The 22,874-nt window shown below is 37.7% G+C and overlaps 2 protein-coding genes and 1 long non-coding RNA gene across 15 annotated transcripts in view; 2 read left to right on the top strand and 1 right to left on the bottom strand.

The window, feature by feature from the left end:
• TTPA (alpha tocopherol transfer protein) overlaps positions 1 to 3,037 on the bottom strand; it is a 63,514-nt gene extending 60,477 nt beyond the window's left edge. The window contains exon 1 of the mRNA XM_067712232.1: positions 2,422 to 3,037. The gene's annotated coding sequence lies outside the window, so the exon portion shown is untranslated. The remainder of the gene's footprint in view (positions 1 to 2,421) is intronic.
• A 57-nt stretch (positions 3,038 to 3,094) lies between these two features.
• The window catches only part of YTHDF3 (YTH N6-methyladenosine RNA binding protein F3), a 44,295-nt gene continuing 24,515 nt past the window's right edge, over positions 3,095 to 22,874 (top strand). Inside the window, exons 1-6 of one of the 13 annotated variants that reach the window (XM_067712224.1) lie at positions 3,095 to 3,365; positions 3,975 to 3,999; positions 4,130 to 4,184; positions 7,296 to 7,441; positions 9,744 to 9,829; positions 18,318 to 19,901. In XM_067712224.1, coding sequence (XP_067568325.1) covers positions 7,384 to 7,441; positions 9,744 to 9,829; positions 18,318 to 19,901 — 1,728 coding nt within the window. In that variant the 5' untranslated portion in view covers positions 3,095 to 3,365; positions 3,975 to 3,999; positions 4,130 to 4,184; positions 7,296 to 7,383. Of the gene's footprint in view, positions 3,471 to 3,974; positions 4,000 to 4,129; positions 4,196 to 5,372; positions 5,441 to 7,295; positions 7,442 to 9,743; positions 9,830 to 18,317; positions 19,902 to 22,874 lie in introns of those variants that run through there. The other 12 variants (XM_067712220.1, XM_067712221.1, XM_067712223.1 and 9 more) reach the window with 12 other exon arrangements.
• On the top strand, positions 11,504 to 18,151 carry LOC137210398 (uncharacterized). Its single transcript, XR_010936497.1, has 2 exons — positions 11,504 to 12,018; positions 15,776 to 18,151. It is a non-coding gene; the product is annotated as an uncharacterized lncRNA (long non-coding RNA).

The raw sequence follows: 22,874 nt of genomic DNA, 5'->3' as shown, positions 1-22,874 counted from the left end.
TGGGTAATTACTATGCACACAGTTTATTATAATTTGTCTCTCACTATCCACTGTCACCTTCTTCCTTAATAGTAAACTTTGATTTTTAACTGAGCACATGGCCAACCAGAATACATCAAAATATATCCTCCAAGTTTCCTTAAGTTGGTATTTTCGTAAGACTGTGCCCTAGTTAGGAGACAGGCAGAAGTGCAATTTCTACAAAATGTCCTTAAAGGGGAGAAAGGTGCCTTTCTTCACCTTGCTTTCTGCTGGTAGGAATGACTATGATGGCTGGAAGTTGAACAGTCATCTTGGACCCCAGGTGGAAGTGTTATCACGAGGATGGTGGCAAAACAGGCCGTAAGAAGCCCAATACCTGACTCTGTGACAGCAGCCCAAGCCCTGGACTGACTACCTCCAGACCAATTTTTTTTTAAATTTATTTATTTTATTTATTTTTGGCTGCGTTGGGTCTTCGTTGCTGCACGCAGGGTTTCTCTAGTTGTGGTGAGCGGGGGCTACACTTTGTTGCGGTGCGCAGGCTTCTCATTGCAGTGGCTTCTCTTGTTGTGGAGCATGGGCTCTAGGCGTGCGGGCTTCGGTAGTTGCAGCACGCGGGATCAGTAGTTGTGGCTCGTGGGCTCTAGAGCGCAGGCTCAGTAGTTGTGGCACACAAGCTTAGTCGCTCCGTGGCATGTGGGATCTTCCCAGACCAGGGATTGAACCCATGTCCCCTGCATTGGCAGGCGGATTCTTAACCACTGCGCCACCAGGGAAGCCCCTCCAAACCTCTTTTGTATGAAAGAAAAACTGACCTGTCTTAAGTTCCCGTTATCTTGGACTTGCTATCACCTGCAGCTGAACCTAACTGGAACGGATACAAAGAGTCATGCAGAAGTGCAGGGCCCACGATTGCCCCTGTGCAGAGTGGAAGCTCACTGGATAAAGGCAGCAAGGTGGCTGAGGAGTGAAAGGGGGCTGAACTCCAGCCTGCCCTCTCCTTTCCAAGCTGTGACCAGAGCGGGTATTCACTAGGAGGCTGAGATGCCTGCGGCCCTGTGCAAGAGTGAAGCACTGTCTAGAATCTAGACTCTACAGCTAGAGTCTGCACACTTTGGAGGCAGTGGGGAGGATCTGAGATAGTTCCCACAGGTACTTAAAACATATTTAATATTAAATGGGCCACATCTCATGGTAGGTAGTGCTGCATTCTGCAACTTCAGACCTCTGGGCTAGTTAGGATAATATGGAAGGAAGGAGTTTGTTGGGGAACAGAAAGAGAACAGAAACTCACGAGAACATGTCATTAGGCAGCATTATATGGTGGCTACAGTACAAGCTCTGGAGCCAAACTGCCTGTGTTCCAATCCTGGCTCTCACAGTGATCAGCTGTGTTATTTCAGGCACTTTTCTTAACCTCATTGTGTGTCAGTTTTTGTCAACAGCACTTAATGCCCAACGATGCACTGAGGATTTTAATGATTATTACAGTGCCTGACATGTAGTGATGAATAAATGTAAGCTATTACCACCATTCTGGGAATTCTTTAGCAAAGGAACCAGAAATTAGCCCCGTATAGCCACTGCTTGAGGGCTTAAGCTCTGCCAGGAATTATCCATATCTGACCTTATTTTACTCATGGGGAAACTAAGGCTTAGAAAGGTTCAGTGACTTTCCCAAGGTTATACAACTAATGTATCTAGCCCAGCTGTAATTCAAACTCAGATTGGTTTGGATCCCAAAGCCATGCTTTTTAACTAAGATAATTAAGGTTGGAAGGCAAAGCCTGTAAGATTTCACATGTTTCCTCTTGTATACCCTCCGTTTGTTTCCCCACTCATAACAGGTACTGTAGTAGCAAACTCTTTCAGGCTAAGGTCTGTAAGGAGGGAGGATGGACAGACTGGAGAGATTAAGAGCAGCAATTGGAAGGGTGGGGTAGGGTGGAGCAGGGCAGTCTTGGGAAATTGCAAAAGCATTCAGCCTGAGCTGAGAATCAGGCAGAGTCCCACTTGGGACTTGTGGCAAAATGGGAGAGACTGGGGAGCTAAGCAGACCTGCAAAATGCCTCTTGGTGATGTATATGAAACACTGGACTCTCGAGATAAGATTCACTTCTCTTCATTGCTTCTAAAATATTGTTGCATTGTTAAACACAAAGTCAATCCTATAACTTAGCAATTTTATATTTTATAAACTATCACTTATCCGATGGCTTTTAAGTAAAGTAAGGATTTGGCCATTTAAGTAATTTCTTTACATTGAGTCTAAATATTTGCCTTTATTGCAAAGACATTGTTTCAACCAACCATTCAAAATGTTGTAAATCAGCTCCTATGGTTTTGCCAATTTGCAGAAAAGTAACTTTACCAGTTTCTCTTGAACCTTTAAACTTCTGTCCTTTTAAGACTGAAAAAACGTCCTGCAACTGTGCTTACCTTTCCCAAGGTAACTTTATTCATTCATCAAAATCCACGTCAGGGGAGGGTAAAGTCTGACTTCAGAGGTGACGGTTAATGTGAGTTATTCCTACCATGCTCCTGGGGTTTGGAGAGAACAAACACTTGCCGGGGCACCTCCTATGTGCTTTTAAGTGTCGGCGCCCAGAGCCTCAACCCAGCCACTTTCGCTGCACGTGCTGGCTCGCGGTTCGCCCAGCAACTCCGTACCGAGGGCCTCCGACTCATCCCGCCGCCCACGTGGCCTTGGACGGCCTCGGGCGGCCGCGGTGGAGGCCTGGCCGCCCCGGCTCGATCACCTAGGGGCGGCCACGGCGTTCCTATCCACCAACGTTCACTCCGCCGCCGGGAGGGCGCCGCCGGCCGGGCTCTACAATCCCGGGCAGCGCCCGTCTGCCGCCCACGCCCACTTCCCGCCCCGAATGAAAAAAGACTCCGGCTCCTGCCCAGCTCCCCGCTGCTGCCGCCGCCTCCCGACGCGCGCCCTACAACCTCCGAGCGCGACAGAAGAAAGGCACCGAGTCGTCCCAGAAAGCCGACGCTCGCAGCCGCACAACCGCGCTCCGTACGCGGCGCATGCGCCGAGGGGTCGGCCGCGCGGGCCCGTCTCAGATCACGTGAGGGTGCGGAGGCGGAGCCAAGGCCTGTGGCGGGAGGGTGGGGGAGGAAGAGCGAGGTGAGCGCGGACGTCAGAGTGGAGAGCGGAAGGTCAGGGAGGCTCAGAGCGGAAGTGAGACTAGGGAGCCTGTCCGCCATTGTGGACCCGAGAAGCGGAGAGAGAGAGAGAGAGAGGGGAGGAGAGTGTGCAAGCGGAAGAGACGGGCGCCTTCCACCGACTCCCGAGCGCGAGGCCCTCTTTCTGGCTTCTTAGCGAGCGGCGGCGGCTGGAAGAGTCTCTCGGCCGAGGGCGGCAGCCAACTGCTGTGAGTGCACGGGGAGAGGCCCAGGCGGCGGCGGCGGCGGCGGCGGCGGTAGCAGCAGCAGCTCTCGGGTTGCGGTGAAGAATGTCAGCCACTAGCGTGGATCAGGTGAGGGAGCAGAGGCCGCAGGCTCAGCGAAGGCCCGAGCCCCGGAGCTCCACCCTCGCGTGGGGCTCCGGCTCCTCCCCGTCGCCGCCGCCGCCGGGCTCGTAACGGTGCCCCGGGCACGACTGGTTGCGGTCCCGCCGCCCGAGCCGGGGCGTGCGCCCGGGCCGCGGAGCCTGCGGTCCAGGCGGGCGGCCGCGGGGGCCGCGGAGGGTGGAGGCAGGACTGCGCTCCGGGGCCTTCGGACGCGTCCTGAGGGCGGCAGAAGTGGGGCTGACCCCGGGCGAGCGCTGGGAGACGGCTTCCGAGTGGCGGGTCGGAGGGCTAAGCCCCGGCATGGGTGGGCGGTCGGTGGCGATGGAGGATGTGGTGGGTTTCACTCCTACGCGGATTGTTTAAAATAACTTGTCTCGGATAACGTCTCTGATTAACACGCTTTTCCTCTCTTCCTTTTTTTTTTTTTTTTTAATTTTTCCTTATTACCACATCTTTCATCTTGCTACACAGAGACCTAAAGGGCAAGGAAATAAAGGTGAGTTTGGATATTTTTTTACCTTTATTTCTCATTGTTGGTTTGATGTTACTTTTAAACTATGTGAAGGCCTTTTTGGTTTTGATATTTTGTTTTTGTTTTGTTTTGTTTTTGTTTTTTTGAAATGTAGGATTAGAGAAACAGTTCGTCTCGGCTAAGGCAGCCAAATGCTGTCCGAAAGTTTGGTAGGTCCTTGGTAGGTCTTTATAGAAACCAAAGTGATACGAGAAACCGTTTTATTAGCTCGTATTTCACTTAAGGAGGTATTGTTATGAATGTAGTGACATTTCTTTAATTTTACAGTCTGTATTATGTGACTTCTGCCACAGATTCTCCCAGTGTATGTAGATAAGTGGACATTTTCTTCCTGTCTGGTTTACGTTGGAACGCACAGCCCACATAGAATTTTGTGTTCCAGTAGTGGAAATTGTACCGTTAGTCACTGGTTCCGTTGAAGTCGGTCCCATTGAGGCAGTAGCCAGTTAGAGATCAGGACGGAACAGGCATGTCATCTTGCTCTGTAGTCTTGCAAGGTTTGACTCAATATGGTACTTTAGAAAGGATTGGGAAGGAAATAATTTGTGAGGTTCCTTCCAGGATTATATGATTTACTCTTTAGCTAAAAGAAAAAAAAAAGTACTGCTGAAAGTCAAGCATTTTTAAAAATTAGTGTGATTTGTGTTTATTAATATGGAACCATACAGTCAGCTGACTGAAACATGACATTAATCATGTGACATTAGTAAGGGTAGAACAATAACTGCTTTCTTGGGACGGTGCCAATTAAATAACATTACAGTGAACTATGTATTTATTACATTTTGTAATAGGGCTTGAAATTAGACTAAATAGAATTATGCTTCGTGTTTCTTATTTCTGTAGTGAAGTATAACCTACAAAGTAAGATCTACAGTCGCCTTTTAGATGTAAAGTTTAATATCTTTTATTGGTGCTCCTTACGTTCTTAGGGTTTTTATTAGCTATTGCACATTTGAAAGGAATGGGTTCTGTATGCACAGCTTAATTTTCTTTTGAGTTGTAGTACAATATTTTTGAGAATTTTTACATACTAGTTATATGGCACTGTATTAGGTAACAAATTCATTGCTTTATTTTGATTAAAGATGTATATAAACAGCAATTTTAAATTTTAGAATTTAATTTTAGAATTATCTTCTGTGGTGTAAGCACAAAGCTCAGAATTTGATATTGTTGATTTATTTTAAGTGAGTTTTAAAAAATTTATTTGTAAATCTAAAAAGAATGATCCATTAATTTCTTTTTTTGTTAGTCTGCCCATTAGGAAGTATATAGACTTGGACATATGTGCAATCTGTGGTCATTATTGCCTAGCATAAATTATTTTATCCTAGATCTGTGGGGAGGTGGCACTTTGCAAGGCTATTTGAAATGCTAAGTGTTTTGTGTTACCTGCTTTAAGGTAAGTGCAAGTTCTATGAAGTACTTAACTTGTTTGACAAAACAAAATAGAGCATCTACAGCATTGTAAGCCATTACTGTATTACTGTAAGTTTGATTTATGACAGTTATTTCACTTAGGTATGTCCTCATGACATCTTTGATATCAGAGATATAAATTTTCTATAAACAAAATTGTGTATCAACTACAAATAAATATTTACTGGTTAGTAAAATTTTTTTAATCCGTTTGTATCACCTCTGTTAGGTGTATTTAGACACACATACAAATATTTGGATAGTTGTTTATTCCAAGAAATTTTTCTTGCTTTCCCCCATACTCTTCAGTTCATAATTTCATCCATGGATAGAACAATGGACTAGGATTCCTAGGAGACCTGTGTTCTCATACTGCTGACTTGCCAAGTGAGCTTGAACACATTGTACCTTTCCGTCAGAATTTCCCCTCTCTCTGTAAAATAAAAGTAACAATTCTAGCCATAAATCCTATTGTATGTTACGAGGGTTGTAGTTAAAATAGTCCATTGCTCCAGTAGCCATGATAATTGCTGCCTCACCTCATCTATTTATTGTTAAGGTGCAGGAAGACTATTGCCTAAGACCTGGCAGGAGGGAAAAATTCTGTTGGCCTAAAAGTATTGGTAATTATTTAAGCTGCTTTAAATTGGTAGATACTACAAGTGTACAAATACACATACACATTACTTGTATTTTTATGCCTCTGAGAATTACAAGGAAAAGGCAGCAGTTCCAGTGAACTGATACAAGTAGCTATATGTGTGTTTAAGAAAAACTACTCTGCCTTAGTTGACTTGGTTTTCAAGCTAGTAAAATTGTTTTATAATTTTTCTGTTTACTTTTATGAAGCAGAAAGCAAAGTTATTTTTCTTGAACTACAGTCCCAGTGTTCTAAGAATATGAGTATTAAACTTGAATTCAGAACTTATCAACCTCATGAAAAATGCATGTCCCTGAGGAATTACCAGAATTCTGAAAGCATAATCCTTTTTAGTTGACTTAATATGATTTCAGGGACTGTGTATTTCCTTTCTTAATAGTCTTCAGTTGACAGCATTAGCCCAACACCTGGCTTCAGTGTCTTTGATTTTCTACTAAGTATTTTTCTGTATGTCCTTAAATACACTAAAGGAGCAAAACTTTAAAAGGAATTCTATATCAATCTCTTTGTAAGGCAAAAATGCTTCTGTAGTATAAGTGTACTTCTAGGTTTACTTGTTTATAAGTTTGAATTCTTTTTAATAGATTGTCCCTATGTTAAATATTAGAACTCTTTTATCCTTGGCCAGGGTAGTACTGAAGGATAGTAGAAATTTAAGGATAGTTATGTACCTATTGGCCCATAATTTAAAACTGACTTCATATCACTTTTATTTATTTAACAAGTGGAATTTTTGCTTGCTGGAATAAAAGTACCATTCCTTTCCCTGCAGGCACCACAGATAAAAGTGTCAGATCCCATGCTTCTAGTAGCCTCAGGCCTTGCTGCCTGCTTCCTCCTATCCCTTAAGTTTATAAATAGGCAAATATATGGAAAGGAATTTATCTTTTCCCTCCTCTCCTCACCTGCCCCTCCCAACAGAGGGACATAGTCATTGTTTGGTACTGCAATTTAAAAGAATTAGACTGAATTTGGCTATCTTTTAGTGTTTCGGAAAAGTAGTGGAAAATGCCTTGTATTTTGGCAATATCTTTTGTATCCTCTCTCCACCCTACCCCTAACCCCTCGGGAAATGACTGCAAAGCACTTTACTGTTATTTTAGGCTTCATTTTATTAATCCTCAAAACATTCCTATAAGGAGATAGAGGGTATATGGTATTGTCGCTGTTTTTGTAGGTGGGAAAACATGATGCACAGATCTGTTGACTTTCCTAACTTGATGTAGTCAGGACCAGAGCAAAGAATCACCTGGCTCCTAAGGCCCATGTTCTATCTTGATTTGACTCTGCTTCATAGAGCAGAGGAAACAGGCGAAGAATCATGTAAGTCATCTGTTCTTTTTTCCCTGAAGAACTTGTACAGACTATGGGACTAGCTTGGATTTCATTACTATTTAATGGCTTTCAGTCTCCAAGACATTAGATTGTCATTAAGTAATGTTCAAAACCTGAAGTCTTTAAGACAATTGAATTTCTTTAAGAAAGGTATGCTTCTGAAACTCTAGGGCTAGCTTCTTATTCAGATTCTAATTTGATGCAAATTGCTTATCAGTATGCGTGAAATACTTAAAACAAAATAAAATACTTTTTCCTTAGATTGCCATAGTCCTTGAATGACCTTTTAGGACTTAGACATTTTAATGCGTCATTATAAATGACTATAGACTATTTACTTAGTGTATGAGATTATTTTCTTAGTCTCAGCCTCTTAGAATTAGAAGAAAAGATAGAACAGAGCAGATGAGTAAGAAGATCAGTATAATATATATTTGGATAAATTTTAAGTAGGTACTTTTTTACTGTTTTAGCAGTGTGGACTAAACTTATGATAATCTACTGAATACAAGAGATAATAGTTGTCATTTTGAGATGGGTAGCTGTTTCAGATACTGTTAAACACGTACGTACGTAACAGTGACAAATATGTACCAGTCTAGGCACGTAATGAAGAATTCTTTTTCAGGAGGTAATAGACCAGGCATAACTATCCTTGATAGAGGAGTGGTAAAGGAGAACAGATATGTTAGAATCTCTTGGGCTGAAATGATTAGCCCACCTGAAATAACCTAAGGTACCCTCCGCTTTAATTTTGTTTCTAGTGGCTGTTACATATTTAAATTCTGGGGAGCACATTTAGCTCAACTCTGGCATTGATGCATTCCTTATCAAATGCAGTTAAGCCACCTCAGTGGAGCCAGGATCACGGTGACCTTGAGGTTTCTTTTGTAGTCTCTGAGGGGCAGTGTAGAATCATGAGAGGTCTACTTTGAAGACTTCACAGAGTAGTATTTTTTTGAGTGATCATTGCTACTCAGTGGGTGGCAAAGAACTAAGGGATTTTACCTATTTTTGCTCCCATGACTCTGTCAACTTGTATATTTCATTTATGTCTCTGAACTCATTGGAATGATTAGGGAAAATAAAGATGTTATGGTATTATAGAAGAACACACAACGTAAATCCATTGCTCCTAACCTTAATTTATAATATTTTATATTTAAGTATTGTATTTAAAAATACTGTATTTTTAAGCAACAAATCTTCAGGTATTGAGGGGCTTTTTTTTGTTTCCAAGAGATTAGTCGATTAGTCATAAGCTTGTTTATGTGGTCCTAAAGTAATTTTTAGTCCTGTTTGGATCTTGTAATGTTTTATGTGATAATAATATCCAAGATTATTAAATACTGTCATTGAATACTCAGATGAGATGAGGTAGGTACTATTAATAACCTCCTTGAATAGAGAAGTAGTCAGAGTTAGACAGGCTAAGTTACTAACTAGAGATTCCCCCAACTTCTCTGTGTTGGACTTGGGATTCAAACCCAGGATCTTTTTACCTTGAGTCTGTGCTCAGAGGCACTGAGACAGTGTCCAGAACAACAGCTTGATATAGAGCATTTATGGAAGTGATCTCTGAACAAATATGGCATTATAAATCACTCTGACTGGTTTTCTCGTATGTTGCAAGAGTAATCATGGTTATCTTTAGTGTCTTAGTTTTATTTATACTTTCTTGTGAAAGTCTTCATGGTTTTTTGTTTAGAGTAAAGGCCCTTTTTATTTAGATTTTTTATGATAATATTTATTTATTGTGATATTGCTTCAAGTGAATTTTAGCCACTTTCTTTGACTGGAGACACTTAAGATATTTATTTTAACGTCGGTTACCAAACAAGGTTACTTATTTACCTTTATTGGACTGAGTAGTAAAGTGATTTAACAAAGGTAGAGAACGTTCAGAAATCTATCTTGTCAATAACACTGCTTAAAGTGGTTATTTTAGATTTGAACATAGCATTAGCAAACCCTTCCAACATTTTAATTTAACTGCTTACTACAGTGTTGAAATTGGGATATTTACGTTATGTTTTTAGTAATGAGAAGTGTATATATACTTTGTATTTATGTAATCTTGAGCCTATATATACAAGATTTGTAAGTTTTTGGTGGCACATAAATATTTATATCCAAAATTAAGTTAATCCTAAAGGGGGTTTTTAAATGAAAAGAACAAAGAACGCAGGATAAGTTTCCGATTTGATTTGAAAAATATTGAAAATATTAGGTTATTTTGTGAGTTTCATAAAGATAATTACAGTACATCTAATACAAACATATTTTTTAGTTTCAGTACAAAACGGTTCGATTCATCAAAAAGATGCTGTAAATGATGATGATTTTGAGCCATACTTGAGTAGCCAGACAAATCAGGTAAGTGTGACAGTCACATATTTAGGAAATTAAACTTACGTTAGTATTAATTGATTTTTTAAAGTAGGTATTTTAGTTGAATGAGGCGAACCCTAACATGAATTAACCCAGTGTGCCTACATAATAGTGAATAGCAGCTGCAGGCTTTTGGCACAAGAGGGTTCTTTGGAAATTGGAGATGGCTGAAACTAGATTATGAAATACAGGGATATGAAGATGAACATTTGTATATATTGTAGTTAGATTTTTTTTTTGACTGTTGAATTTAATCTTTTAATGCTGCTGCCATATCTTCATAGCTAAAGCACATTATAAGGTTTAATTAGCTAGAAGTTTGTGGGAGAAGACTAGTTTGTGCCTGAAATTTTTGGTTAGTATAATTAGAGTTTTAATATAACCTGGTATGTAATCTGGTAGCATAGGAAATAGAATTAAAGATATTATAAACACACTTGCTTATATATTGTAGGCATGGAGCATTTCATCAAATCAAATAACTGGTCGCTTTTGAGGTTCTTCTGTGTTTGAATTTTTCACAAATAATCTTGTGATTTTTGTATATAGGAATAATTTATATTTAAACATTGACCAAAAGAATGGTATTTCTTAGTCTCTGTATACCAATTCTGCATCTCTTTCTGTTTGTTAATAAAAATGTCGCTACTAGAAATAAATTAAAAAAAAAAACTTTCATTATTAACCAGTTTCTTCAGAGAGAACATTCTGGAATGAAACTGCTTTGTTGTTTTGCTTATAAAAAGACATATGAAAAATGTACCTTGAAATCTTAACCTAGATTTTTTTAGCTTATAAAAGAATAAGGAACCAAATATTGTTACAGAACTTTGCAGTTGCAGAGAAAATTTGAAAAAAAAGTAGTTTCCAATTTGTGGAATGTACAGTTATTTTTAGGACTTTGGAGAGCCATGGTTATGTTCAACCTGATCTACATTTATTTCTCTTTAACCACCCCCTTCTATCTGTTGATCTACATCCCTAGCGTATGTTGGGAGGGAATAAATAAATAAGAAAAAATAAAAATGGGTGATAAAAATCTATGAAAGTTTGGCTACTTTAAAAAAAATGAAAAAGTTCATTTCATTCTTATGTAATCTACCTTTGTGATCTCAATAACAAATTTACTTTCCACCTAAAGGTTGTGAAAGAATGTATCACTGGAAAATAGGGCAAGATCATTTGTTGTGAAGTGTAGTGCAAGTTTTAAAAGAAATATATTCTGTTCTATTTGGTCCCATACAGTAATCTCAGTTAACATCCTTATGGCAGTGTTTCCAACTTTTTTGAGAAATTCTGATATAATGAGGTGTAGTAGATATTCTTCTAAAAAGATCTCCATGATCAGATAAGTTTGGGAAATTTATTTGGTTTACATAATTGTTTTTTGCTACTTGATTTTATACTTTTTGTATTTTAATGTAAAATGATTTTTTAAGACAAGGGTATGGTATGAATATTCTCTGACTTGTTCAAACTCTATTTTCAAGAAATTTTAATGGATTATAAATGTTTGAGAATTGCTACCTGTGAGAATCTTCTCGTTTTATTTGGTAACAGATGTTTCATAATTTATTTGTCACAGGGGCTTAGAAGATTGTTTTTTTGGCATTCCACAGAGATGCTTCAGGTCTGCCTAGGGGAGACCTGGGGAGGGTAATCTGGATCCTACCCGTGCAGCAGCCAGAGCTGTGCTTTGCTTTTCATGTGTTTTTATATGTTGGAATTCTGCATAAGATTTCACATAAAGTGTTGGAAAGTCATTATTTTTTAAGACTATAAGGGCATTTACCTTAGTGAACCCAGTTTTTAAATTGAATCATAAAAGTTTCCTTATGTTGGGGCAAAAACATCTATAAAAGGTTTGTTTTAATGTGATGTTTAAATGGAAGGTCTTATACTTTATATTAATTAAATCACTTACTGATGTTAGCATCAATGTAATGTGTTCTTTAAAGAGAAGTCTTAAAGTTTAATACCAGTACGGCTATATTTTACCTCCCTCTCCTTGCCAGTGCTGATGAATAGGTTTTCAGCAATTATCTTTCTGTAATAACTAAAAATAATTGTCTAACCAGGATACATATTTACCTTTTAAAGAATACTAACACTATAGAATATTGAAAACTGGGTTTATTGGAGAGCAGAATTGAAAATTATCTGAAATCTTAAAGGTAAGCTGTACAGAATTTAAATTTATCGTAGTTACTTAGCTAAAATAGAAAAGTTTTTACAAATTGACCTTTTAAAGTACACTATTGAAAAGTGGATTTATTGATGAAATATCTAAAGTAATTATTTTCAGATGTAAAGTTATACAAGTATTTGTTGTACTGACCTAGCTGAAATAATTGGCTAATTAAAAAAAATTTTCAACTAAATATACAGGATGTCTTTAAAATTAAATCCCTTCTTCTGATTTTAATATTATAAATAATAAAAATGATATTCTTTAGTCTAGAAAAGTTTTTAATGTTTGTTTTATATGCTTAGATCTAAATCAGATCAAACCCAGGGATGCTTTAAAAACAGGTTGTTGGCCTTTTACTTCTGTGGCAGCATATTCTATTTTCTCATGCTCAAGTTCTCAGGGAATAATTTTCATAGTAATTTTAAAAGTAAACGTATGTCCTTCAGGACTTAAAATTAGTTCTCTGTAGTTCCTCGGAATAATCTGACGATTAAGTTGATTAAAAATTCAGGTTTAATTGTTACTGTTCAAGATGCTATGTAATTTGTGCATATACATTTGAAGAATAAATTGAAAAAAATGAAGTTTGAATTGGTCTGCCTGTATATATGGGGAAATAAATTCCTAGCCATGCTTATCAGAGAAGAGGTATAGAGAACTAAGACTGTAACAGATTTTTTCTGTCCGTGTTATTACTGCCCTTAGGTAAGGTTTTCATTATCTCTGCTGTTGGAATGATTTCTTAACTGGTAATTCCATATTGCCACTCAGCAGTCCTCTTAAAGTCCAAGTCTGTTGCCGTCGTCATGTTAAAGACTTACCAAAGCTTCACCACAGTGGATATATTCACTATATGAGAGCCCTTAAAAGGGCTCCACTTCCCTCCCTGCCTCATCTTTGGTCAACTTTATCCATGTAACTTATTTAGGGAATAGGACTTCTTATTTTCTGAAAATATAAGTATTTTCTGAATATTTTCTTTCATGATCTCAAGCTTTCCATTTATATATATGATGTACACACACAGACTCTCATGTTTGTCACTTCATGAAGTCTTTTGATTTTCCAGTTACTTGCCCCCTCCTCTTTGTACTAGAGTTTTTGTTTTGCTTTCTTCTTATTTCTGTAACAATACCTATCAAATTGCAGGGTAAATATGTCTTCCCTGCTAGACCTGTGAAGCGTTCCAGGTCAGAGACCATGTCCTTTATCTTTATTTTCTAGGTTATCCAATGTACTCAAGGATTCTAGGTTGATTCTAGGTAGACTGGCACTGTATCTGGCATGTAGTAGGCATTCATTAAGCATTTATTGAATAAGTAGATTAGGTTAACTGCTAGAATTAGGGAATGAAGAAGTATGCTTGACGAAATATTCAGATTAATTGAGTATAATGTATGATACATTTTTTCTTATGACATCTATGTGATTAAATATGCGTGTATTTTACTTTTTGAGAAGTACAATAATATTTTTAAAATAACAGAAGAAAATGTACATAAACATTAAAAGTATATTAAATTTCACTTAACTTTTTGTTAATCTAGTAGTTAGTTCTGGGGTTTGAAGTACCTCAGGTTCTTAATGGAAAACAGTTTCCGTTTTTCTATGCAGATGTGCTGTTTTTGGTGAATAATACCTTAACCGTTTTTTATTGAACTTCTAGGACATTGTACAATGTTCTTTCTTGGAAGTTTGGATATTTATGAAGTAAAAATAGGTATTAAGTTACTATAACTGAAAGACTCAGTTATAATTGAGTTGTATTAAAGTGTCCTCAGGTCAGAACAGTAATCATGAATTTTTTCTTAGTATTGTTCAAGTTTTCTTTGAGATAATAGAAAAACAATTGACCTGACTCACAAGGCTAAGAAATGATAATTATAAATGATTTTGAAATTCAAAGGAAGAGTTTTTCATCTTTTCTATATTTTAGTTTTCAAATTAAAACAAGATTAACTCCTATACTTCAGTATAGCACTTTGCAGTTAACAACTAGATTTTTAAAGATATGTAATTGATTAGAGCATTTTACCGACGAAGAAGCAGGGTTAGAGAAATTAAATGATCTGATGATCACTGACATAGAAACTGCAAAAGTAGGGAATAACTACTGTTGATTGAATATTTAGTGTGTCCTAGGTACATTATCTTTATTTCTTTTTAATATTCGAGAAAACTCAAGTTTTAAGTAACTTGATACTGGCTTCACACAGCTGATAAGTACTGGGTTGGGATTAGAATTTAGTTACCTCGTGGTTCACATCCATCTTCAGGTTGCGTTTCTAAGTTTATGCTCTAGGTAAAGGGTTTGTGGATCTGTTACTTTACAAGTATGTTTCATTATATCCATTGATTATTATATATCATTTTTTATGTGTACATATTGTTATTTTCCCCTTTTCAATTAGTCTTTTGAGGAAGTGCCAAACATTTCATATCACTTTCTTAAAGGTTATATATCTTTACACAACAAAGTAAAATTTCACTATTACTGACCAATTTCAGAATTATGAATAAACTATTTTAAAGTGATTATTTGGACATAAACTGTTAAATTGATTGTACCTCGTTGTACCAGGTTTGAAGTAAAAGGTGAAAGAAAGTTTTGAGTTTCTGTTTTCCATCATCAGTAGGTGGAAATTTTGTTCCCCTTCATTCCACTTAGCTAGCAATTAAAAATCTATCTTACATTTAGCAAAACGTTTAAAAATATTTCCAATTATAATTGAAGCTCTGCTAATACAAAATGTGTTGACCATATCTTACTTTTAAACGTTAGTAGTTTCCTACAGCTTTGTTCTTACTAGAACCCAAACCAAAACCCTTGCCTTTTGGAAGGAGACTGCTTAAGTTACTTTCGTAAGGCTGAGGAAAAAACATCTCATTCAGCTAAAACTACTGAAAGAATTAGGAAATAAATAGCATTGTTTGATAAACAGGAGAAAGCAGGCCATTTATCCAATGTACTCAAGGATTCTAGGTTATCCACTGTACTCAAGGATTCTAGGTTGGTAGCATAGAAACACTGTGGATGGCTCTGTAGTCAGGTAGGGACAGCAGTTGCATCTCTGCTCGTTAGCTTGAGCTGACTGTTTGACAAGGCCCTTGTGATTAATGGAGCACATTTTAAAGTAATTTAAACTTACCGTTTTGACAAAATTAGTAGTTTAGGGGTGAAGTAGTAAAACCCATGATTTAAAAAATAATTGAAAAGATATTTAATAAAAGGCCCCACAGCAAAAGAGTGTGGACCTGCTCCAGCCCCAGAAGTGGCAGAATTGGTGAAAATTTGTTACCCATTTAATCTAATAATATAGCTTGGGGGGGCCTTTTTTTTTAATAGGAATCAGTATATATTAGATAATGTATTAAAACCGGCTTGACAGACTGACCCAGGGACCAAAACTTGTTTTCTTTGAGGAAACCCTTGAGCTAGCAGCTTTCTAAAGGGTTGTTAAAAGAAGATGAATATGGGACTGCAACCAGATGCCGTATTGGGCTTTTGCAGAGCTTAAAATATTTGCCTTTTGGCTCTTTAGTTTGCTGATTCCTGAGTCATGTGATGGATATAGACAAATTAGGAACCTGATGTGTAACTGTTGCGCAAAATTCAGCATTTGTGAGGGTGAAGTAAGAATATTCAACATAAGTTACGAGTATAATTTTGCAAACACTTTATCATGATGAATGAACTTAAAAATTTTCCACCTTGTCTGTTTTTCCACTCCCACATCCAGGTAAAGACTTACTAAGTCCAGATTTCAACGCCAACATTCTAAATTAAAACTTTGAAACTGAAAGTGATTACCTCCATATTCAACTCAGCTTCCTTATTCTTCCCTCATGTGGAATATATTCACTTCCCTGTGCAATGTGTCTTTAACTGTAGGTTTTCTTTTAGAATGAATATTTTATATCAGTATTTTTCACAATGTACGCATTCAGTAAGTGTTTGGTTAAAAAAGTAATAAAGGGAAACCTTTAATAACTCCAAAAAAACTTAAAAGTTAAAAAAATCTTGATTGTGTATGTTCATTAATATTGGCTAAATTTTGGGGCTTTCTCAACAGTGACTTCAGTATGAAGTACTATGAATACTTTTACTTTCAATAAATAATTTGGTGATTGAATTATAAACAGGTGTGTGTGTGTATATCCATGGCTGCTGAAGCTTACTCATTATTAATTTCTTCAAGAATTTTTTTTTTTCTTCGAAAACCACTGTTGGTGACTTTGAGCTTCCCTCAGGCTTCATTTCCTTCATACTAATATTGTGAGCATTCTTTGAATATATTTTCAAATATGGTTAACAATTATCCAATATAGTTAAAGAATATGTTCAACTAAATTAGTAAATGGTTGACACATATATTTCCAGTTTTGAATACAGTGGAATATACTTAATATCAAATGTGTTTAAAGTCTTTTTTTTCTTTAAATAATGCTGCCATAGTTGTTTTTTGTTTTTAAGTTCAGGTTTTACTGAAAACACTCAGTAAATCTATGTCTTAATTATTAACTTAAATGCAGCCTTTATTTGATTCTCTTGTCATTTTTATTTAATTATATGAGAGTCATTTCAAAAGGCAAAATATGAAATTAGCTTTCTTATGGACAGTGGACAGTTTTAATAGTTGTAAGGTATGTCACAAGTAACTTAATAGTAATAGTAAAGCATTTTAGTTTTCAATAATAGGCCTTTAAAAAATAAAATGAATTCCAGGTAGTATCTATGATGTAATTGTCACATATTTATATTGATATACTTTCTTGAGTGGGAAAGCAGTGGCAGAATAATCCCAAGAGAGTAACAGCCAAAAAAAACCAGAATGGATTTGCTCCATTTTGCACTTTGCTCCATTGCATTCTCCACTTTGCTCCAGGGAACTTAGAATGTCTATGTAAATAAAGTGAATAATCAGCCTTCAAAATGGTATTGACCCTTGGGAGGGGAATACAAATTGTCTTGACTAGATATTAGCTTAGTTTTTTCATCTTGCTTAATTTTACAAATTCTGAAGCTCTGTCCAAGGCTTTAAAAATCACACCTAAATCATAGAGTGAAAATCTATTACAGTTGTCCCTTGGTGTCCCTAGGGGATTGGTTTCAGGACCCCAGCTGATACCAAAATCCACAGATGCTCAAGTCCCATATATAAAATGGCGTAGTATTTGCATATAACATGCACATCCCCTGTATACTTCAGATCACCTCTAGATTACTTATAATACCAAGTACAATGTAAGTGCTATGTAAGTAGTTGCCCGTGTGGCATATTCAAGTTTTGCTTTTTGGAACTTTATGGAAATTTTTTTCCTGAATATTTTCGCTCCATGGATGCAGAACCTGTGGATTGGAGGGCTGGCTGTATCAGACATATTTTTGGCATAAGAAACGTACTTTCAAAAGAAATCTGTAGAATATTTTATTTTTTACGTTGGCTAGTAACAAATTTGACTGAGTTTTTTCTTTAATAAGCTTTGATTTTTGGCAAATCACTAAATGGATGATTAATTTTATTCAAAATAAAGGTCAATTTAATTACAGTAATTCTGGAAAAAATGATAGGAACTTAACTATTTCTAAATTAAAATTCTGATTAGGAAGGTGATAAATTTGTTACGTAAAATTTAGAAAATAGGCACCTGTAACCAACCATTAAGAAACCATTAGGATTTTGTTTTCTTTTTCAAAATGAGCAAGGCAAAACAAAAATATGGATCATGCTCTAAGTATAATCTTGAATCTTTTTTTGTTTTTCCTCTCAGAGTGTGAACATTTCTCTATTCTAGTTTTTCTTTATGAAAGTACAAAATTTAATTGCTGAACTGGATTCCATCATAGAGATAAACTGTAATTCCTCTATTATTGGGCATAGTTTCCATGTTTGTTTAATCCTTGCACATAAATTTTTTGTTCATCAGTTGCTAAAAATAAAGCTAACAATCAGTGTTTCTGCAAACTTTATAAATCAGTTTTGTAGAAATTAGAGTATTTTTAAATCGTGCACAGAGGATCTGGCTCTTAAACAAAAATAATCCCCACCATATCCCCCCACCCACCTACCCCCGCAAAAAAATACCCTGTAATTTCATTACAGATAAAATAAAAAGTCATCAGTAAAGTTTTTCCTTGATAAAACGATCTGAAATTTTAACTTTATCTGGAACAAGTGCATCTGTTTTCCATTTATTTAAAACTATTTGATTTTACTCTTTCAGATGTTTCTCTGCCCCCTAATCTTATTTCTGTCCTGATTGTGGTCTTTTGTTTTCCAGAATAACAGCTATCCACCAATGTCAGATCCATACATGCCTAGTTACTATGCTCCATCCATTGGATTTCCATATTCTCTTGGGGAAGCAGCATGGTCCACAGCTGGAGACCAACCTATGCCATATCTGACAACCTATGGACAAATGAGTAATGGAGAACATCATTATATACCAGATGGTGTGTTTAGTCAACCTGGGGCATTAGGAAATACCCCTCCATTTCTTGGTCAACATGGATTTAACTTTTTTCCTGGTAATGCTGATTTCTCTACATGGGGGACAAGTGGATCTCAGGGACAATCAACACAAAGTTCTGCTTATAGTAGCAGTTACGGCTATCCACCTAGTTCTCTTGGGAGAGCTATTACTGATGGACAGGCTGGATTTGGCAATGATACTTTGAGTAAGGTGCCTGGCATTAGCAGTATTGAGCAAGGCATGACTGGACTGAAAATTGGTGGTGACCTGACAGCCGCAGTGACAAAAACTGTAGGAACAGCTTTGAGCAGCAGTGGTATGACTAGCATTGCAGCCAATAGTGTGCCGCCCGTTAGCAGTGCAGCGCCTAAGCCAACTTCCTGGGCTGCCATTGCCAGAAAACCTGCCAAACCTCAACCGAAACTCAAACCCAAGGGCAGCGTGGGGATCGGGGGCTCCGCCGTGCCACCACCTCCTATAAAACACAACATGAATATTGGAACTTGGGATGAAAAGGGGTCAGTAGTAAAGGCTCCAGCAGCCCAACCAGTTCTGCCTCCTCAGACTCTAGTCCAGCAGCCTCAGCCGTTAATTCAGCCGCCACCATTGGTGCAAGGCCAGCTGCCCCCGCCGCAGCCGCAGCCGCAGCCGGGAGCGCAGCCGCAGGCCCAGCCTCACCAAGCACAGCCGCAGCCGCAGCCACTGCAGAATCGCTGGCTCGCTCCTCGGAACAGGGGGGCGGGCTTCCACCAGAACAGTGGAGGGGGAGGTGAAAACTTTGGTTTAGGTGTTGTTCCTGCCAGTGCTTCACCTTCAAGTGTAGAAGTGCATCCAGTGCTGGAAAAGCTAAAGGCCATAAACAACTACAATCCCAAAGACTTTGACTGGAACCTGAAGAACGGACGGGTGTTTATAATTAAAAGCTATTCTGAGGATGACATTCACCGTTCCATTAAGTACTCTATCTGGTGTAGTACTGAGCATGGTAATAAGCGTTTGGATGCCGCTTACCGTTCCCTGAATGGGAAGGGCCCACTCTATTTGCTCTTCAGCGTGAATGGCAGTGGACATTTTTGTGGAGTGGCTGAGATGAAGTCTGTTGTGGACTATAACGCGTATGCCGGTGTCTGGTCTCAGGATAAGTGGAAGGGCAAATTTGAAGTTAAATGGATCTTTGTCAAAGATGTTCCCAATAACCAGTTACGGCATATTCGCTTAGAAAATAATGACAACAAACCAGTTACCAATTCAAGGGACACCCAAGAGGTACCCCTAGAAAAAGCTAAGCAAGTGCTTAAAATAATTGCTACTTTCAAGCACACCACCTCAATCTTTGATGACTTTGCACATTATGAAAAGCGTCAAGAAGAGGAGGAAGCCATGCGTAGGGTAAGAGTACAGTGATTTTTGTGTGTAGGGTCTTTTTATTGGGGTGGTGTGTATGGATTGTAATCTTTAATGCCTTTTAATATTACATTCTGAGTTTAAGAACTTTGAAGGCAACCAGCCACTTAGCTTAAGAAACAGAACTCTGCAGACCCCCGTGAAGGCCTCGGATGCCTTTCCAAGGGTAACCCTTACTCTGAATTTGCTTCCTGCGTGTTCATACTCCTCAGGTGATAAAGGTCTTTATTCTTTATCAGAGCCCTGAGTTGTGCATTTGTAATTAAGCAGACTTAAGAACTGGCTAGGGATTCTAGTCGCTAATCTTAAACTTTAATTTTACGGGAAAATGTATTTGGAGTTTGAGACAAACAGCTTTTAAAGTACTACATATTTTGTATTTATGATAAATAGATATTTTCCCCCAAGATTCCTGAGGCTTGTTTATAACTTGTACACTTAAAGCACTTGTACAAAATATAGTAAGGATTTGACTTTATAGGAAGGCAGCTTAGAATTGAGAAGTGGACTTAAACTCTGCAGAATTTGATTTCTAATTCTGTTATTTGCCCACTGTAAGACTCTTAAGGGAGATGTATCCTGAAGTTACACACTGTTTATTACTTGCGTCAGGTTGGCTGGGATTTGATCACAGAGCCCATAGAGCAGGACAGGCTGAGGAATATTTTCTGTTCCAAGCTACAAAAGTAAATTGCAGAGTCCTATTTATAGGAGGGAAAGAGAATGGATGGAATAGGCAACTAGCAGATTTTTCCATAGACAATACATTTAAATTTCAAATGAAGCAGGGCTTAAGTTAGAATCTTCTCCAGTAAATTATGTTGGTTACTATGGAAAGCTTCTATGTAGAAATTAAGATAAAGCACGAACTTCAACTTTATCTGTATGTAAAACATCAGTGATTCGTTTCTGTTTGTGTGCGCCTGAGTATCCTGTGGCTTTTTAGTCTGTACAGAAGAGGGAATTGTTCAAATAACAATCCTCACCGCTGAATAATGTTGAAATAATGATCCTGCCAAACCTTATGGCATATAAATATCAATTAGGGTGCTCCCTGAAAATGCAGCTTCTTGAGACCCACTCAAGGAAAATCTGATATATTTGATAAGGGACCTGGTATTGTTACAGGCACCTCAGGTGATTCTGGTGCTAGTGACTGCTGCCCTGAATTGTTAGAAATTTTGCTTTGGAATAATACATATGACTCTTAAAGGCCCTGCTCAACCTTTCCAGTGAATTGCTGAATATAATTGAGTTTTCTCCAGGTTAAATGTGGGAAGTGAGGGAAAAAGGAGGATCAAGAGTAGCTTCTGAGTTTTTGAGCTCAGCAGTTGAGTAGATTGTCCCACTGTAAGTGCCTTTACAAATAGTGAATCAGGAGAAATGATTCAACTTTTCTTCCATCACCCAGGACAGGTCACCTTGTACGTTTTCCCACACTTCTCCTCTACCCAGTCTGAAAATTTATCTTAGTTTTATTTTTTTTATTATATAATTGTCTCAGGAATTATTTGTTTTATAATCATATATACCAACAATGATTTAAACTTTATTTTTTTATTTATTTTTTGTGGTACGTGGGCCTCTCTGGTTGCGGAGCACAGGCTCCGGACGTGCAGGCTCAGCGGCCATGGCTCACGGGCCCAGCTGCTCTGCAGCATGTGGGATCTTCCCGGACCAGGACACGAACCCGTGTCGGCAGGAGGACTCTCAACCACTGCGCCACCAGGGAAGCCCTAAACTTTATATTTTTAAACTTAAAAATTTTACATTTAAATTGTTTCATGGCTTACTGCCAGTCTTTTTATAATGTGTCTGAACCCACCTTTGACATTTTAATTTGGAGCCTAGCTTGTTTTATTACCATCATCTTTTTTTTTTTTTTAGGAAGAGTAATTTGATGTAATATATTTATTAAGCGCTTCTAAATCCCGAAAATGCCTTTCTTTGGCCATGATATGTGAACAACAGTTTTATTGGATATAGAAATCTTGGGTCACAGTCTTTTCATTCAGGCTTTGTTTTATAGTTTTCTATTTATAGTCTATTATTTATAGTTTTATATTATGGAGAAGTCTGGGGCCAGCCTAAATTTTCTTTCTTTGGAAATAACTATTTCTGTCTGTGTGCACAAAATTTATTCTTGCTATGTGAACATGTATATGGAATGTGCACAGTATGGGTCTCTTACAGTTTTCCTTATTCCTTCATCTGTAGGCCAAATTTGTTTCTTTTTCTTTTTCCTAGTAATGTCAAAAAATATATTGAATCTTTGTCCTTGAATGCCATTGGTTCTTATCTTCATTATTTTTCTTTGCGTTTGGAGAGTTTCTCAAAATTGAATTTCCATGTCATTGATTTGATTTACTTTGTGTTGGTTCAGTGATTTGTGAGGTTTTGTATTTTTCAATGACTGTTAGTTTGCTTACATTACCACATCTAGTTCTCCCTTCACACCTGTTGTTTTTTTACCTGAATCCCTTGTTCCAGAGTCCACTTTGATTTTTTTTTTTTCCCCCTTCTTGGCCATTCTTATCTTGATTTTATTGAGCACAAAGATGACTGTTGAAAGCTTATTTCTGCTTCCTGTAATTATCATTTTTAAATTCCTTCGTCTTATATATCTTTAATTTTTTTTAATTAACACACAGTAAAATTGTAAATTACCTTTTGCTGCCTCTTTCTAGTCAAGTGCTCCCCTCCACTAGTAAGTAATTCACTGATCTGTTCTCTCTCTCTATAAGGCGTTTTCCATAATTTTACATGAATGAAATTACAATGTGTAATATTTTAACACTGGAGTCTTGTACTCAGCACGATGTCCTTGCAGTTTATGTTGCTTTGTGTATCAGTTCTTTGTTCCTTTTAATTCTGTCTTTCCATTGTATGGATTTACCAGTTTGTTAACCATTCATTCTTCGAAGGACATCTGGTTGCTTTCAGATTTGAAGAATGTAA

Source organism: Pseudorca crassidens, chromosome 17, assembly GCF_039906515.1.
Source record: "Pseudorca crassidens isolate mPseCra1 chromosome 17, mPseCra1.hap1, whole genome shotgun sequence".
NCBI classification, from domain to species: Eukaryota; Metazoa; Chordata; class Mammalia; order Artiodactyla; family Delphinidae; genus Pseudorca; species Pseudorca crassidens.
Note: the sequence above shows the minus strand (reverse complement) of the source record. Positions and strands in the feature narration are given on the sequence as shown.